Source organism: Scleropages formosus, chromosome 18 (assembly GCF_900964775.1).
Source record: "Scleropages formosus chromosome 18, fSclFor1.1, whole genome shotgun sequence".
Lineage (NCBI taxonomy): Eukaryota > Metazoa > Chordata > Actinopteri > Osteoglossiformes > Osteoglossidae > Scleropages > Scleropages formosus.
The window spans coordinates 5,318,340-5,337,430 of NC_041823.1; the positions used below are offsets into that span (position 1 = coordinate 5,318,340).

Genomic DNA, 19,091 nt, shown 5'->3' on the forward strand with positions numbered 1-19,091 from the left:
CCCGCTTGCCAGCGGGTTAGGGGTTCGAGTCCCGCTTGGGGTGCCCTCCAACAGACTGGCATTCCATCCCGGGTGTGTGACCCCTCCCTTTCCAGCCTTACGTGCTGTGTGTTGCTGGGTTAGGCTCCTGCTTGGGACAAGCGATTTCAGACTGTGTGTATTATCTAGAAGGGTCTTTTTGGGAAATGAACAGTAGTTATTGAGTACTTTTGTACTGTCCTGACCTGAGGAGTAACTGGGTGTTTTACAGAAAAAAATCACAAACGGGATCTGAACGGCGCTTGTTCCAGTGCTGTACTGGGAGCTGGATATCTGGGGTCCTCTGGGGTTACACCGTATACCTTACGGTGTTTATGCCTGCAAAGGAGAAGAAAAAAGGTAATTCTGTCTATGTAAATACATACGAGACATGCAGACAGTTGCAAAACTATCAGGTTCCCTTTAAAAAAATATACAGTTGTTAACTTTGCTATTTTCCAATAATCATATAACGGATTTAGTAACTCAGTATAGTGCTCGCAGGTACCACAGCGGTTAGAGCCGCTGCTTTACACTCAAAGGCCCAGGCTTGAGTCCCACCTCCCTCTGTAGTAGCTTCGATCAACTTACTCTGAACTGGTACATTAAAAATGACCCTGCAGTGTAGAGTAAATGGGTAAATCATTATAGGTAGCTGATCGCTGTTAGTTCCTTTAGAGAAAAACATCAGTTAAACACACACACACACACACACACACACACACACACACACATTGTCTGAAACCACTCGTCCCGAGTGGGGTCGCGGTGAGCCTCACGGGACACACCCAGGACAGGATGCCAGTCCACCGCAAGGCACCCCAAGCGGGGCTCGAACCCCAGACCCGCCAGAGAGCAGGACCCGGGCCAAACCACTGCGCCACCATGCCCCCCTCATCAGGTAAAATAGTAAATCTAATTTACTCAGCACTGATTCAAATATGCTCTTTACTTTCCGTGGATTTACCTCTCTCTTCAAGCGTCCCACGGTAAACTGTTGATACAAAGTGCTATCTGTACCGGGGCTGGTTGGGAAGAGCAATTCAGGCCGAAGGCTCCATCCCAGCTCCATCTCCTGAGCGAGAGAAGAAAGTCAAACAGCCCCTGCATCAGGGGGAGGGGGGCAGTTAATGGGCTGCACCGCAAGGAGGGGAGGTGAAAAACATCTGTTATTACCGTGTATTTCCCAGCTCGGGTTTCTCAGGTCTAACGTGAGCGACTTCTTCACAATCTTTTAAGGAACATTTGGGTCGGACGGCGGCGGCTGCTTCTTTTCACCCTTTCATCGAGGTACGTTTGCTGTTCTCTTCATTTGACGTGCTTCGTTATTATATTACTTGGAAATGCATTCTCACGTTCTCACCATAACTTATCAGAAGGCAGTACTGCGGTAAAGGGCTGGTGAGCGCACCTTGCTATGCTGTCCAGTAGGAAATATCCTTTTATTAAAACCATTCACCTGTCTTCTGTGTTTCTATGACTGTCTGGTCACCAGTGGACTGTTTTACAAGGTGCAGCACAAACCCGATTGGGAAAAAAAAAAGTCTGGTCACTAAATGACAAAGCAGCCGCATGTTAACTGTTAACCAACCTGTGTTACTTTAACAACTAGTTATCCTTTAACCAACTGACTTCGTGACCGCTGCCGACACGGACGGCACGGTGAAAAACAAATTGATTTTAAAGCAGCTGGAAACGGTTGCGGTTGTTTTGCTTACCTTGAAGCCCCACTGTGGGCTCAGGTGGCTGAAGGAGGCGTTTGGTCGAGGGCCACGTTGCGCAACTGAATGAGAAAAACGTTTTGCCTTATTTGTTTTGGGACTTCTTTGGTCGTGCGTCTGCTCCGTTACCGAGCGCATGTCGACCTGTTTCCTTGTTCTACAACGCTGTACCGCGGTAAGAAACTAGATCTGGAATGATGTGGAAGAGGCACGGTGTCCCACTCTGACCGCTGGCACCGTCCTTGGACCTATTTATTTTTCAGGGCACAGTGATGATCCGCTTCATCCTTTACACACAAACACCACGGAAACTTTTTATTCCTATCGGTGAAAGGAGGGTCACTTTGCTTTATAAATCACCCAGTGCCTGGGCCGATGAAGCCGTTAAACAAGAATGGGTCACTTCATGTGTAACCTCTCAGGTTCCCGGTCAGCGGCAACCAAAAACACCGCAATCGTCCTGTTCCCGGGTGTGCCGAACGGCCGCATTCCTCCAGCGGTGTCCTCCAAGCATCAGAAACCCCCCTTTCCCTATGCCCGTACCACTCTGGTTGAAGTGCGCATTTTTATGGCTGATTTAGACGCCCGGCTGCAAACCGGGGGTCGTCCCTCTTCTCTGGGGCAGGCTCCGTAAGTGGAGCGCGCTCAAGCTTGCCGACCGAAACGAGGGTGGGAATTTATTACTCTCCTAGGGCCTGGACAGCAACCGTCTGTCATCTTTTTCATGGGCATTAATGGTTTTAAATCACTCCCGCCTGCTGCTGGAGGAGTAACCCACCCTCTGGGTTCCCTGGTAGGTTGCCTTTCTTTCAGATGCCCGGACTTCCCGCTGCGGTCCGCCGTGAGGATGTTCGCAACATTTAATTTTAACAGCCTGGCACCATTGAGAGGGAATAATTTCAGCGGAACACAGCAAAGCAATAAAGACCGAACGGCGACAGACCGGATTAGCATGTGTGTTTTTATCCATTATCGACAGCCGCTTGTCCGGTGCGAGGTCAAGGTGGGCCGCGCTCTATCCCGGAACAATAGGGTATATGAGTGTGTGCGATTGCCCAGTCCATCGCGCACACACTCACACAAACCCCTCACCGACCGAGCCAGATTCGAACCCTCAGTCCAGGAGTTTTCAGACACCCAGGAACATTTGCAGGCACATTTTAATAAACTAATTAGTGTGAAAGCAAGGCAGGATATTTGAGCGTTCTTAGATAAATGCGGTGATTTTTCTAATGTGGTACAATGTGGTACAATACAGTTCCATTCACATACATCACAGCTCATCAGTGGTGCTGCATATTGGGACAGTTATTCATTTACCTGCAGTTTTTCTCCCAAGTTACTTACAGTGTTAAGTTACCTGCAGTTATTTACCCATTTATACAGCTGGGTAATTTTACTGTGGAGCAATTAAGGGTAAGTACCTTGCTTAAGGGTACTACAGCTGGAGGGGGGATTCAAACCCATGACCTTCAGGTCTAACCACTACACTACCAGCTGCGCCCGTACTTGTTACTTTCTTAAATACCACAGCTTTACATTCGATTTTGGACACTTCCCAATGGCGGTGCTTCTGTGGACACTTAGACTGGTGTGGACGGTGTCCACAGTCCCCTTTGGGACTGGAGCGTTTGTGGTGAAGGTGCGAGGGGTGCGATGGACTCTTGATTTTTTAATAATCCGTACGTTCTGGCCCACGGGATGTGTGTCCTTGCGTTTCAGACATGAGGGCCGTGTCTATCTGCCTCTTCTCCCTTCTGTGCGGCAACGCCGTGTTCGGGAACAAGAAGAACCGCCATGGGCTGCCAGGTAAGAAGGGAAGTCCTTTACGCAGGACTGTGAGACCTTTTCGCTGAGGCTGAGGGGGGGGGTGGTTCCCCTCATCTCCATGCGGTGCTCTTTTCCAGAAAGCCCGTGCAGAGGGAAGCCCATGGATTTTGTGTTCATCATCGACAGCTCGCGCAGCGTGCGCCCGCGCGATTACGAGAAGGTGAAGGCCTTCATCGAGAGCGTACTGCAATTCCTGGATGTGGAACACGAGGCCACGCGCGTCGGCCTGCTGCAGTACGGCAGCGTGGTGCAGAACGAGTTCTCCCTCAAGACCTTCCAGAGGAAGGAGGACATCCAGCGAGCCGTGAGGGACATGAGCCACCTGGCCAGCGGCACCATGACGGGCCTCGCCATCCAATACGCCATGGATGTGGCCTTCACGGAGGCTGAGGGCGCGCGGCCGGCACACGCCCGCGTGCCGCGCGTCGCCATGGTGATCACCGACGGCCGGCCGCAGGACACGGTGGACGAGGTAGCCGACAGGGCGCGGGCCGCCGGTATCCGGATCTACGCCGTAGGTGTGGGACGGGTGGACATGAACACGTTACGAGCCATCGGCAGCCAACCCCACACCGAGCACGTCTACCTGGTGGCCAACTTCAGCCAGATGGAAAGTCTCACAGCCATCTTCCAGGCCAAGCTGTGCGCAGGTGAGACGGGATCACGTCCCTCCCGTTATTTACCACGAAGCCCCGCTGTTCATCAGAAGTCACCTGTTGTGAACAGACCAAACAATGTGCAGCAGGTAGCACAGCAGTTGGAGACCTTCAGATCTAAAGGGTGCAGGTTCAAATCCCACCTCCCGCCATAGTGCCCTGAGTTCACCTTGAACTGACAGTAAAAATTACTTAGCTGGATAAATTGGTGTGGTGGCGCAGCGGGTTTGACCAGGTCCTGCTTTCTACTAGGTCTTGGGTTTGAGTCCTGCTTGGGGTGCCTTGTGATGGACTAGCATCCTGTCCTGGGTGTGTCCCCTCCCCCTCCAGCCTTGTGTCCTGAGTTGCTGGGTTAGGCTCTGGCCCCCTCCAACCCCTTGTCATGGGACAAGTGGTTTCAGACAGTGTGTGTGTGTGTGTGTGTGTGTGTGTGTGTGTGTGTGTGTGAGAGCTTTACATGGTCTGTCTGATTGAGTGGACTTGTTTTGTAGTTTTTTAATGTTCTTGCATGTAATAATCACACAAGGCAACGAAATTTTTCAAAGTTCTTAGTCGATTTTTCCGTTGATTATGATTAGTTAAAAGTTGACCGATTACAAAGATACCACTAGTTCTTCTAGAGTGTATGTTTTAGTTTGTTACTTTACAGCCATTGGAAGGTTCTAGAAGGCACCAGAACATTCTAGAAAATACCAAACCATTCTAGAAAGGATCAGATCCTAAAAGGTACTGGAATATTCGTGCTTGGAACCCGGTGCCAAAATTCACCAAAATTTACAAATTTCCAAAATTAACATATACTGTATGTTAACAGAATATTTTGTAAACATACAATATTAACTAAGGCAAAAAGTATGTTTAATCTATCAAAACTCAATGGAATATGCAAAAAAATCAACATCATAAAATTTCTATTTCGTTTTGATTTGTTATGATTTTTGTGATTTTTTGTGTTTTATGACTTCCTCAAATATTTCTTCACCTCTTGGGCCAGCAGGTGGCGTTGTGGTTAGAGGCATCTCACCTTTCATCCTCCGTCTTTAATCTCCGCTTCTGCTATATTACCCTTGATCAGGGTACTTACCCTGAAGTGACACAGTAAAAAATACCAGCTCTATAACTGGGTAAATCAGTGTAAGTAGTTTAGTGTACAAACCTGACGCTGGTTGCTGCTCTGTAGAAATGTGTTGGATAAATGTACAAATAAGGATGATCATATCCATATACATATGAATCAATATGTTAAGATATGTGTTCAATAAACTTTTTCATGTTTTTTGAGCTTCATACTCCATGTATTGAACATTAAGAAATAATTGCAGTGGGATTTTCTTAATGGTAGTTCAGGTTTGTCTGGTCTTTACGGTTGAGAGAGTTTCTGCTCGAGGTTTATCTGCGTGTGACTCCACTGACCGCAACCGCTGATGGGCTCTGTTGTGCCAGACAACGACCCGTGTTCCACGGTCGACCACCAGTGTGAGCATGGCTGTGTGAGCACCCCCGTCTCCTATGCGTGCCGGTGCAGGGAAGGCTACACCCTCAACCCTGACAACAAGACCTGCCGTGGTAAGTCAATACCCTCCCCGGCGACTGACTCCACACATGTGTTCATACAGACCAAACATCACCAACAATAACAGGCACCCAGAAGGGTAGGTTACACCCTGGATGGGATGCCAGTCAATTGCAAGGCAATCTCTCACACACACACACACAAAGGGCAATTTAGAGTCATCGGTTCACCTGAAATACTTGTCCTTGGACTGTGAGTGGAAACCAGAGCACCTTGAGGAAACCCACACAAATGTGGGAGAAACATGCAAACTCCACACAAACTGAGCTGGATTTCAAACCCATGTCCAGATGCACATCCTAAGATACCCGCTGCACCACCGTGCGCCCCATCGCCCGTAGCGCGTTCTAATGTGTCTTTGTTCTCTGTCCCAGAGTGTTGCTGTGAAGCTCTGAATGATTCCTCAGCTATTTTCCCATAATCCCTGATGCCAGGGGAGCGAGAGCCTTGAAATGTTTACTGGCCAGGAGGAGACCAACCAGCTGGAATTTCAATAACACTTGCTTCTTGGTGCTGTAACTCCTGGTTTCTTTTAGCTCCCTCGCTCATCGTGAAATTTACTGCGGTGTCTGGACACCTGCCTTTTGACGCCCTTGATGGAGATGTAAATGAGCAGATGGCGAGGGAGGAAAGCGAGGCCGTGGGGGGGGGGACCGAAGTGACCGGTGTCCGTTCTGTTGGGACCCCGCAGAGCAGGAAGCGTGCGCTGTGGTGGAACACGGGTGCGAGCACATCTGCGTCAACCTGCCCGGATCCTACGAGTGTCGCTGCCGGAATGGATACGAGCTCAACGAGGATGGAAAGAGCTGCCGTAGTGAGTGATCTATCTATCTATCTTTATCCTCTCTCCCCCCTCCCTCTCTTTTATTCCCCCCCCCCATGTTCTCCCTTCTCTCTCTTTTCTCCCTCTCCCCCCCCCCCCAACTTTCTAATTGAATAAACATGCCACAAATGCCAGCAGGACACCAACACTGTGCCCCCCAGGTTATTTGCATAAGGCCTCCGCATAATTCACAGTGAACGTTCCAGTTCGGATAAACTGCCGAAGTCGAACTCCAATTATGCAAATTATTTACTTCTATCGTTTAAGCAGATGATCTTACTGTTAGCTTGGAATCCTTTGTCTGTTGCCGTTTGCTTTTATTAAGTCTGCAATGTGTCGCTGTGAAACTGAAGAAGTTCCCACTGCCGGCTGTTAACGGAAATGACACCCCCCCACACGCCTCCCCCGACCGGTCATGATGGACGAGTGGAGGGGTGCGTTTCCTGAGCAGAACTCGACCGCAGCGGTTGCCTTAGCCGTGGACAGCGTAACGGCCGGGTTCTCCGGTGCGAGGCGGGGGCGTGGGGGCCACAGGAAGGAGTCCCGGGATCAAGTGACTCTCTCGAGGCTTCCTGGACGAACCTCTCTGTGATCTCCTTGCCAGTTGAACTCGCTCCCTTTCCTGCTGTTGGAGCCCCTTTAACCCCTCCTAGCCAATACATTTATTTATCCGACACTTTTCTCCAAAGCGACTTCCAATGAACTCTCTGTAGCGTTATCAGCCCACACACCATATTCACCACGGTGACTTACACTGCTAGATACACTACTTACACTGGGTCACTTATCCATACATCTGTGGAACACACACACACATTCACCAATCCAACAGAACAGTGTATCTGGACTATGAGAGGAAACCAGAGCACTATATGGAAACCCACGCAGACACAGGAGAACACGCAAACTCCACACAGGCTGATCAAAGATCGAACCCACGTCTTCTTGCGCCACTCAGGTGCCGTGAGACAGCACCGCTACTTGCTGCGCTACCATGCCACCCCACATTTGGAGCCGGGGGGGTCACGACGGGGAAGTCATTCATTGGTTCATCTTGTGACATTGGAATTATTGCTTTTTCCCTGCCGAAAAGGTGTGGCCTTTACATTTTGGCCTTTGAGGTCAAGATCCAAAACAATGGCAATTAAATTAATTATTCGGATTCAGCAGAAGTATAAAGCAGCAGAGTGTAAAAATACCTTCACTCATTACTTCTTTCCAAAATTGCCTACAGTTTTAGGTTTGCACACCAAGCTCCTAACACCGATTTATACAGCAAGGTCATTTTTACCGCCTCAAATCACCGCAAACACCTTGACCAGGGCTAGTCGAGCAAGAGTGGGATTCGAACCCACATCCTCCAGTTTGAAAGCAATGGTTTCCAGCACCCCACCAGTGATTAAGGTAGGCAGGCAATTTGTGCTGTGAACCCACAGTGTGAAACACTTAGCGCCAAGGGAGCAGTGGGCTGTTTCAGGTCCTGTCAGCACAGCAGTCCAGTGTCTGCTCTGGAACGAAACCATTTGTGCTTCCTCCTCTGACTCGTCACACCCACCACCTCTGGACAACACACCCGACTGGGTGGGGCTGCAGCCTGATATGATTTCCAGGCCTCCCCCAGAGAACAGCCTGGAAAGCAATGGAGCCCAACCCTGGTCAGTTGTGGCTCTACTGTACTCATTCCAAAGCAAGACCCACACGTGTTTCCTACAGCTTCGCCTGAGTCTCCCAGTGCCTTAACCGTAGTGCCTTAACCACGCCTTTCCTCACTGCGGCCTGTGGATCCCATACGGAGACAGCACAGACACACACACGCTGGCTACAACCACTTGTCCCGAGCGGGGTTGCGGCAAGCCAGAGCCTGGCCCAGCGGTGCACGGCCGGGGGGGCAAGGGACACACCCCGGCCAGGACACCAGTCCACCGCAGGGCACCCCAGTAGGACTTGTACCCCAGACCCACCACATGGTCAAACCTGCTGCGCCACCACACACCCCTGCAAAAAAAGTGTATTATTTTTTTTTTAGAAAACTATCCCTGTATTAGTTATAAGAACAAAAACGTTTCTCGTAATAAAGCCCATTTACATGTATCAATAAACCCACAATAAAAAAAACGACGCTAATTGACTTTTTGAACCTTCCGACGCGCTCCGCTCACAGCTCTCATTCTTACCCAATTACACTGTCGCTTCCAATCACGTGGTTTCGTCTCCACGCGCTACGAGCTCGCGCTCTCGTTTCCGTCGCCGCTGCTCGTGTCAAATTTTCTGGGGTTTTAGCTGCAATATTGTGGTAATTAGTAGTTGTGAACCTATATCAATAACGTTAAACATAATTTTGATGTAGTTCTTAAACGCTTTTTGCCTCGAATTCAGTTTTTTTCTTACCGAATTTTCACACTTTTACCACAAACTATAGTATTTTCGCTGGCTGTGCGATTGGAATTTCAATTTGAAGCCGGAAGTGTAATTTCGATTTTTCTAGTTGTTTATGTCACTACTGTCATTACATTCAGTGATTAAAAAGGGGAATTACGATTTACGAGTAACAAGTAGAAAAAATATTACTAAGGGTTCTGTATGGTCTGGTGCGGGGGGGGGGCACCAAACCTAGTGGCGCCACTGAGGCCCCCCCACCCCGAAAATGTGTGGCTCAATTCAGCGTTATTTATATGATGGTGATATGATTATTGAGTGTAGGAGGCACTTTGCTGACACTGTAATTTCTTAGGGAGTTGATGTGGCACAGCAGTTGTGTACTGGTTAGAGCGGCTGCCTTTGGACCCAAAGGTTGCTGCTTTGAGCCTTACCTGTAGCTCTAGTACCCTGAATTGCTCTAGTAGAATTACCCAGCTGTATAAATGGATAGCTAATTGTGGGTAGAGTAACATTCTAAGTGATTACTAAATGTAACTTGCTCACCCATATTCCTTATCTGGCTCATGTCTTCCTACCTTTTTAATCATGTGTTATATTTTAACCACGTATTGTGTTCATAACACGCTTTGACAGCACCATGTCCTTTCAGGGATTGACTACTGTGACCTGGGAGAGCACGGCTGTGAGCACGACTGCGTCAGCACCGCGGATTCCTACGTGTGCCGGTGCAAGAAGGGCTTCGTCCTCAATGCTGACAGCAAGAGCTGCGGGAGTGAGTGGGACTGAGCCACGTGGAACACACCCTTCCTCCAGCACAGTCATGTGGAGCAGCTTTGGTGACCCAAAGAGTTCTTACAACTTCCTTTGATGAATTTAAGTTTATTTTAACACCTCAGCTGGTAGCGCAGCAGTTAGAGCCTTGACTGCAAAGGTCACAGGTTCAAATCCCACTTCCAGCTTTAACACACTTGAGCAAGGTACTTACCCTAAATTGCTCCAGTAAAATTACCCAGCTGTAAGTAATAGTAAGTGGCTTTGTAGAAAAGTGTCAGCTAAATAAATAAATTTAAATAAGTTCTTCATAGAAAAAAAAACCCAATTGTGAGTAATTAATGCAAACTACTGATGATAATATATCGCTACCACTACAGCTGTGTGTTTTTGTAACACAGTCGTCCTGCCTTTCGAAGGTATTGCGCTCCCAGTCCCAAAACTGACACTGATTTGTGCTAAAATATCACCAAATCACATTAACATGGGTACATTTCATTTACTACAAGAGTTGAGGTTAGTTATAACACAACAGTGCAGTTTCCATTCATTAATTACTCTAATGCACACACACACACATTTATAACAAATTTATAGTTATTATGTTCTGTAAACTGAACAAACACTCACAAACATACATACGAAACTTATTGTACAAGCATATTAATTCAACCTTTAACACAAAAAAAACAAAACAGCAAGAATGAAATCAATGAAAACAGTATAAACGATGTAAACGTGCACCAAACAAGTTGACATGGTATGGACAGTATTCATCCAGCGTGGAATCTCTCTGCCTGTCATTCCATGTCTCTGTGTGCCGACCGTCCGGTTACAGAAACAAACAGATGTGCGCTGGGTTTGCACGGCTGCCATCACGAGTGTGTGAACACCGAAGAGTCCTTTATTTGTCGTTGCCGTAGGGGCTACGCCCTGAACCCTGATGGAAAAACCTGTACAAGTAAATCCCCGTAACCTTTCGTCCACATTACCGTGAGCTGCAGGCCTAAAAAATCCACAGATATTTACGGATAACAACCATATATTGTGTTTGTTCACAAAAACTAAATGTCATTTTCTCCAAATAAAATTTTCCTGCACCCTCTCATATATGTTGTATCAGTTTTCCTTTGGGGAAAATTTAGTCGCATTATTCACAGTTGCTTTTATTATTAATTTACAGTGTCAGTCCCCTTAATGCCTGTCTCTCCTGTGCAGAGATTAGATTATGAAAAGCCCAGGGCCGTATATTATTATTTATGCCATCAGATGGCTGTGGCTTCTTCCCACTTATTAATTCTCTTTCGTGCAGAAACAGACCAGTGTGCGCTGGGTTCGCATGGCTGCCATCACGAGTGTGTGAACACCGAGGATTCCTTTGAGTGTCGATGCCGTGGGGGCTACGCCCTGAACCCCGATGGAAAAACCTGTACAAGTGAGTGCTTCCTGCGGTCATGCTCCTGCTCTAGTCAAAACATGGCTTTTTTTTTTGTTTGTTTAAAACTTTAAACCTCCGTTGACACTCATACTTTTATGCACTGGGGAAACATTTAGGCAGTTTGTGATGGTATCAGTTTGAATGTAGTCAATACAAATATCTAACTAATTGTGGAGCAGAAGTAGCGAGATTTTAACCAAAAAGAGGTGTTACTATAAACCAATATACACACACACACACATTTTCTGAACCGCTTGTCCCATACGGGGTCGCGGGGAACCGGAGCCTACCCAGCAACACAGGGCGTAAGGCCGGAGGGGGAGGGGACACACCCAGGACGGGACGCCAGTCCGTCACAAGGCACCCCAAGCGGGACTTGAACCCCAGACCCACTGGAGAGCAGGACCCGGTCCAACCCACTGCGCCCCCCCCCCACTATAAAATAATGATTTTTGGTTGTTATCGTTTAACCAGAAGGACCTGTTTCTGTTTATCTTGGTTTATAGCAACACCTCATTTGGCTAAGGCAGGGCTGGAGGGGGAGGGGACACACCCAGGATGGGATGCCAGTCCATCACAGGGCACCCCAAGGGGGACTTGAACCCCAGACCTACTGGAAAGCAGGACCCAGTCAAACCCACTGTGCCACTGCACCCCCCCCATAATAACTATTATATATATAATATTTACAGTCTGACTGATGAAGGAAATGATCTCTGATCTCCTTAATTGCAAAGTGGCGTTCAGCTGAAGACAAGCTGAACATCTCCCATGTTGCTTAGAACCGTGCCCATCTTCAGATACGGATCAATGTTTTGAATGCAAGATGACTTTCGGAGCCAAGGGTACAACTTTCAGTGCCGGGTGGCTACTGAACATCGTACTGTCGCTCACATTTACAGAAGATTTTTAACCGTGAAAGCACTAACCAATAAAAACTATTAGATAAATAAAAACACTTCAAAGGCTTCCTAGTTGACATCTAAGGTACCAGTTAAGGTATGAATTGTTTACTGAGCTGAGACCTTTGTCCATAGCAGCTTACAATAGGTTTGTCTCACCTGCTCTGTTAGGGATTTAGAATGGGTTGTTTCGCTGTCCTCCACGCAATCTGCAAATGTGTGGTTGGGGTCAGAGCGGAGTTCACACCGGAGGGTGTTTTTCCTCCCTGCTCATAGTGGTTATGTAAGTGGCATGTGGCCAGGATCGCTCTCCATGCTCCCGTAGCTTAGAATGCGCATATTAGTGCTGGATCATCCTGAAACAGTGGTCTGGTCTGAGGGAAACTAGTGGAAGTTAATACCTGGGTGTCAAAGCAGTGTTGGCCTCCATGTGTCCAACCTCCTCCACATTGCAAAGGCTACAAGGGCTCCTTTCCAGGAAGCATTTGCATTTGTTCATTTAGCTAACGCTTCTCTCCAAAGTGGCTTACAATATGAAGCTTCTTGAAATTATTTACCCATTTATACAGCGAGGTAGGGGGGCGCGGTGGCGCAGTGGGTTGGACCACAGTCCTGCTCTGCAGTGAGTCTGGGGTTCAAGTGTGTTACCGGGTAGGCTCCGGTTCCCCGTGACCCCATATGGGACGGGTGTGTGTGTGTGTGTGTGTGTGTGTGTACGTGTACAGCAGGATAATTTTACATGTATTTAGCAGACACTTTTCTCCAAAGCGACTTCCAGTGAACTCTGTAGCGTTATGAGTCCACACACCTTATTCACCAAGGTGACATACACTACTTACACTAAGTCACTCATCCATTTACATTTACATTTATTCATTTAGCAGACGCTTTTGTCCGAAGCGACGTACATCTCAGGAAAAGTACAATTTATGCATTACATTAAGAGAAGGAGACCTAGCTGCAGACATGAAGGCCTCAAGTAAGTCTCATCCATAGATCAGTGGAACACACTCTCTCTCTCTGTCACTCACACCCTAGGGGGGGACCAGAACAGAATGTCTTTGGACTATAGGAGGAAACCCACACAGACACAGGAAGAACATACAAACTCCAGACAGACTGAGCAGGGATCGAACCCATGTCCTCTCACACCACCCAGGCACTGTGAGACAGCAGCACTACTGGAACAATTCAGATTAGGTACTTTGCTCAAGGGTACAACTTTCTAAAACTGCACATTGCTGACAAAATGCACGTACGCATCCGAAAAACCATCGGCTAAATTTTTCCTGCTAATTGCTCTGCTGTCTCAGCAATAATTCAATTAAATAGCACACCCAGTAGGGCACAGCTCGACAGGCACTGCTGTGGAATTTCATACACCTCCCATAATGCATCTCTTTCTCCAAGCAACACTCTCACATTCCTAGCACACCAGCAGACAGAGAGATGTAGATACAGATGCATGCACTACAGTACATTCATGCACTTGTGCTTCAGCTTTCATTTCTTTGGACATGCTTTGGATAAATTTCATACTGTTGATTTTTTGTTCCTTAAATTGAAAATTGGGTATCAGAACCCAAGGGCCGTTATACCAAAATTTCGGAAAAACAGAGTTTGCAAGTCAAGGGATGATTGTAATCATTTTACTGACACTTTTCTCAAAAGTAGCTTATAATGATTTTCCCATTTCATAGCTGGCTAATTTTTACTATATGAACACAGGCTCAGTACTGTGCAGGAGGTGAGATTCAAACCTTCTAGTCTAAAGGGGGCAGCTCTAACTACTGAGCCACCTGCTGGTGCTTTGCACCTTTTCTTCAAAATGTCATGATTCAAATGACTCCTGACAGTATAAACACAGGTCCTTTCATGGTGGCAATGAACCACGTGGTATCTTTTAAACAGGACCATAGGAGATCACCCTTTGGTTTTATATAATGTATATATATGTATAGAGAGAGAGAGACAGAGAGAGAGAGCGTTATTGATGGAAACATCTCATTTCACAGCTTATTAGGACAGTCTGTCCAAACCTGCTGAGTCAGCTTTATGTTGTCATATCAATTTCTGGAAGGTGACAGATGAGAGGGCCAAGGATGATTGATGACTCTCTGGGTTGTCTGGACTCTGTTGTCACAGATTGATCACTGGCAGGATCACAGTGAATTTCAGCATGAAACCATGAGTGTCTAAACGTTGTGAACACATGGAAACACATCTGTGATCCTACAAATTTGTTAATGTTCATATGAATCATGTTCTCATCTTCCTGTCAGTCAGATATGGAAACTGCTCAGCTGAAGAGGCTCTTTCCGTAATTATGATTCATTCATTTATCTGACAGCTTTTGAAATGGAACTTAAAAGTGCTTGATTTATACACTAAGCTACTTATAGTGATTTACCCATCAGCAGGATAATTTTTACTATAGAGATTCAGGCGTAAGTACCTTGATTAAAGGTGCTAGAGAAGAAGGTAGGATTCAAACCCAGGTTCTTCAGCTACAAGGAAACAGAACTGACCCCTACACCACTCTACCAGCAGCTGTGCTGAGATGTTTTAAATATAACAGTCTGTCTCCAGCCCAGATTGTTTCCATGGAAACGCTCATCATTATTTTCAGGAGCACATACGGCTGTGCAATAAACTCACCTGGCATTCCCCAGGTTTGGACATGTGCAGCACGCTGGACCACGGCTGTGAGCACCTGTGTGTTGGGACACACGACTCATTTGTGTGCCGCTGCTTTGAGGGATACATCCTGGAGGAGGATGGCAGGAGGTGCAAACGTGAGTGATGCTCTTTACGTGGAAAAACCCACCAAGGGAGCTTGAATGGGACTGGTTCCTTGATCCTTTCGACTCATAGCAGGTATGAATATGAATGCTGTATGTATATGAATGGAAAATATGCTTTTTATTACTGGGAAGCCTGGTGCTTTTCATATTCCGGTGGTTTATTTGGTATATCTGAGGTGTATAAGACAGCTTTATATATAAGGTTGTGAGTTCCTTTAGAGTCAAGAACTTTGCTTTTTACGTGCAGAAGCTCCTCGTCTCACAGACACAATTGAAACCAAAAGTCTGTTCGTAATTCACTTTGTTTGCAAAGCCAAAGTGGTCCATTTTACCACTAAGTCATAATTAATGCATGAAGGCTTAATAAAAGAGACATCCCCTCATTTAATTATAATGTTTTGTAACAAAATACTTTCTCACATTATTTACATTTTTATTAAATTCAGCCAATATTAAAAAATAAAACTTTTAAGTTTGGATTGATTTAGAAATGACTGAAAATAAAAGTGCATATTTGCCACAAACTCCTGTTTAATGCTCATTTTCAACTGATTCACCCCAAGAACATGTGTGGCATTGGACTGCAAACTGAAATTCTACAAAATGCAATAAAGATACATTTAAAAAAAACAGGGAAATGTTTATATCTTCAGAAAATCCAAACACGAGGAGCAGGTGCAATATTTTTTTCTCCAGGTCAAAGCTGAGAAAATTGTCAACTGTCGAAAAACCGAAATAGTTATTCCTGCATACAGAAAATATTAAAATTATTAAATTAAAATTATGCACAGTTAAACCTTACTCACTTAGCTGATGCTTTCTTCCAAAGCAACTTACCATATTAATTTCTCCACAATTATTTAGGCAGTTACACTTCTGGGTAATTTTACTGGACTAACAGAGTAAGTACCTTGCTTGAGGGTACTACAGCTGGAGGTGAGATTCAAACCTGCAACCTTTGGGTCCAAAGGCAGCAGCAGCTCTAACCACCACGCTACCAGCTGTCTCATGATTCCTGCTTTACTTATTGCCCGTTACAGTCCCTGCACCCTGAGGACGCTGCTGTCTCCTTGACACCGTGATCCCAATGAATCTCTCTCTTCGGCACCACGTGCCTGTGGGACAGGGTCCGCTTGCGGGGAGATGGACCTGATTTTCGTGATCGACGGCTCCAAGAGCCTGGGTGCGGCCAACTTCGAGCTGGTGAAGCGCTTTGTCGGCGCCATTGTGGACTTTCTGGACGTGTCCCCCCTGGCCACGCAGGTAGGGCTGCTGCAGTACTCCACCAAGGTGCGCGCCGAGTTCACCCTGGGCCAGTTCTCCTCGGGCCTCGCTGTCAAGGAGGCCGTCTCCCGCGTGCAGTACATGGGCCGCGGCTCCATGACGGGCTCCGCCCTGCGCCACATGGTTGAGCTCAGCTTCTCCGCAAGGGAGGGGGCACGACCCGGTGTCTCCCGCGTGAGCATCGTCTTCACCGATGGCCGGTCCCAGGATGATGTCTCCAAATGGGCTGCCAAGGCGCATGCCGCCGGTAATGGGACCCATACAGCAGTGTGTGTGCGCATGTGTGTGTTCCACCTCCTTGCTGAAACAATACTCCTTCCAAGGGAGCGATGACCCCCCAGGGTGTGATGTGCTAACCTCATCATGTTCTTGTGACACTGCAGGTATCACCATGTATGCAGTTGGGGTGGGAAAGGCCATAGAGGGAGAACTGCGGGAAATTGCCTCGGAGCCTGACGACATGCACCTCCACTACGCCAAGGACTTCAGGCGCATGGACCAGGTCGCGGACAAACTGAAGTCTCGGATATGTGCAGGTGGTCAGCTCCCGGCATAACGTCTTCGTCTCAGCGTCACACACAACTCACAAGCACATCACGGGACAGCACCAGCAAGTCAATATTAATAATTAATTTAGCTGACACCTTTCCCCAAAGTGACTCACAATGTTGTATTTCACTTATTTATAAATAAATGCCCAGCATAAGAAGCTCATTTAATAATAATTGACAGATATATGGATATCATCATCAGTAGGTCTGTTTATTTATTCATCTGACATTCTTGCTGAGCCACATACACTGTCAGATTTGCACCCTAAGCTGCTTACACTGATTTACAGCATGATAAGATGTATACAGTTCGGTAGCTTTTACTGTAGCAATTCTTCATAAATACTTTGCTCAGGAGAACTACAGCAAGAAGTGGGATTTAAACCCAGATCCTGCCATTTCAAGGATTTCATAAATGATGGCTTGGTATCGTCCACCAGGTTCTCTGTCACTGATGCAAAGCACAGCCTACTGTACTCTACATTGCACTGAAAAACCTTCAGGTTTTGTTCAAATGGTGCTCTTCTGCCTCCTGCTGGTCACTGTGAGGAACAGCACCTCCTCGTCCAGCTAGAAATTAACGTCTGACATCCTCGCTTCTGATCCTTGATTTCGTGTGACTCATTTCTCCAAAATCACTTACAACATGTGATTCGTACACTAAGCTACTTACAATTGTTTTATCCATTTATGTGCCGGAGAAAACTTTGCTTTATCAATTCAGGGTATGTACTAGGATCAAGGGTATTGGTGCAGGAGAGAGGATTTAAAACCTGGTCCTTCATTTGCAAAGTAGGGGTATTAACTATTACAACACCTGCTGGAAGGAAGCAATACTGAGATGTTTCAGTCATTTGCTTCCAGTCACTTGGGTATCATTTTGATCAGTTCTTTACTGCCTGTCATTGGGAGAACCTACCACACAGTGGGGCAACTAACAGTGGACCTCTAGCATCAGAATTCAGCACCTTGGTCTTATCAGCATAATTATCGATGAACTGACAATCACATGGAATCAGTTAATATGATGGCAATACAGGAGAAGTATATTATAAGTCATGCAGAGTTTCTCCTTTGTTAAGACCCAGTAATTTTCCCAGGTGGAGCAGAACCCAAGTTCCTTTGTGATAAGAAAGTAGCTTGGTTTCACACTGCTGTGGAGTGACATGCATCATTTCCTCACAGGAACAGAACAAAACCCCCAAGAGCGGTGCAGGTGCGAGAGCATGGTGGCTTTCCAGAACCAGGCTGCAGAGCAGCTGAAGAAACTCACCCTCAGACATATCCTTATACTGCTTACACGGGGGGGGACCATATCCCACCATCTGTCCCAACACCAACTGGTTACCTAGGTTAGTTTTTACAGAAAAAATCCAAAGTACATGTGAGGTTTGCATTATTTTTCCCCGTTTAGTGGATAAATAAAGATTGTAACCAATTAAGCAAATGTAACCCATGATAACTGGATCAGTAGCTTTTTGATGATGGACTAGAACAAACCAGGTGCTTTGTCTGCAAATCACATGCTAATAACATGCAAATGAAATTGTTTAAAAACCTCTGCGCAACATTTGTACCTTGTTGACCTTATCGGTCCACTTCATTTTTACTTACACTGGAGTAGGTTTTTTAACAGCAGAGACAAGTACCATTAAGTGGAATGCTGAGTGCAAAAACCTGCCAGCAATTTTAGGGCCCTCCAGTAAATGAGTTTGAGGCCCTTGAGCTAAAAATGTGTTGCCTGTGTCTAGTGAGTGAAGCTGAGTCTGATACTAGGTCCTTAACTGTGAAGCACTGGAGCTCATGTCCAAGAAGCTGGAGACCCTGGAAAATCTCTTGGGACACAACTGAAGAGCCGTCCAGCAGCTGTTGTGTTAAGGAATATTGCTGATGCAAAACCCATAAAGGCATTTGCCTTGAGCAGGGTACTTACCTTGTATATTCTGCTTAGAGAAGGTAAAATGAACAGTGGGTGGAAGGTAGTAGGCATTACACAAACTCTGGTAAAGGGGTATTATAATGTGAAGTCATTTAACCCAACATACATATTTGAATGTTAAAGTTATAAATCATCTAGCAAGTTGCTACATTGACTTCTAAACACCTACAGCCTTTTGTGTAAATTATATTTGTTCTTGGACATGAGCTGAAGAACAGCTTGTCTATTTTTGGTCATGCATTTTTAAACCAGTACAATTTAATCCATTATCAGGGCAGTTTGTAATCAGACCTTCGTGAATGTGTATTCATAGACTTTTACAGATCTAGACCACCTGGTACACGCCTGCAAATCCAGAATTAGCTTCACTGATTATCCTGACCTCAAAGCAGAGGTCCTCTG

At 46.4% G+C, this 19,091-nt stretch overlaps 1 protein-coding gene across 1 annotated transcript; it reads left to right on the forward strand.

Moving 5' to 3' along the window:
- Window positions 1-3,669: 3,669 nt before the first annotated feature.
- LOC108940548 (matrilin-2-like) lies at window positions 3,670-19,040 on the forward strand. Its single transcript, XM_029245967.1, has 11 exons — window positions 3,670-4,219; window positions 5,669-5,791; window positions 6,490-6,612; window positions 9,650-9,772; window positions 10,610-10,732; window positions 11,084-11,206; window positions 14,784-14,906; window positions 16,042-16,446; window positions 16,583-16,735; window positions 17,936-18,031; window positions 18,546-19,040. Exons 1-11 carry the CDS (start codon window positions 3,670-3,672, stop codon window positions 18,599-18,601), a joined length of 1,998 nt encoding a protein of 665 aa, XP_029101800.1. The 3' UTR covers window positions 18,602-19,040.
- Window positions 19,041-19,091: the final 51 nt, after the last annotated feature.

What these genes read in the sequence shown, in the direction of transcription:
- LOC108940548 (XM_029245967.1), top strand. Translation starts at nt 3,670, where the DNA reads ATGGATTTTGTGTTCATCATCGACAGCTCGCGCAGCGTGCGCCCGCGC. An exon ending in GGATGGAAAGAGCTGCCGTA is followed by an intron (nt 6,613 to 9,649) that starts GTGAGTGATCTA and finishes ATGTCCTTTCAG; the next exon opens with GGATTGACTACTGTGACCTG. An exon ending in GAAGAAACTCACCCTCAGAC is followed by an intron (nt 18,032 to 18,545) that starts ATATCCTTATAC and finishes ACTGTGAAGCAC; the next exon opens with TGGAGCTCATGTCCAAGAAG.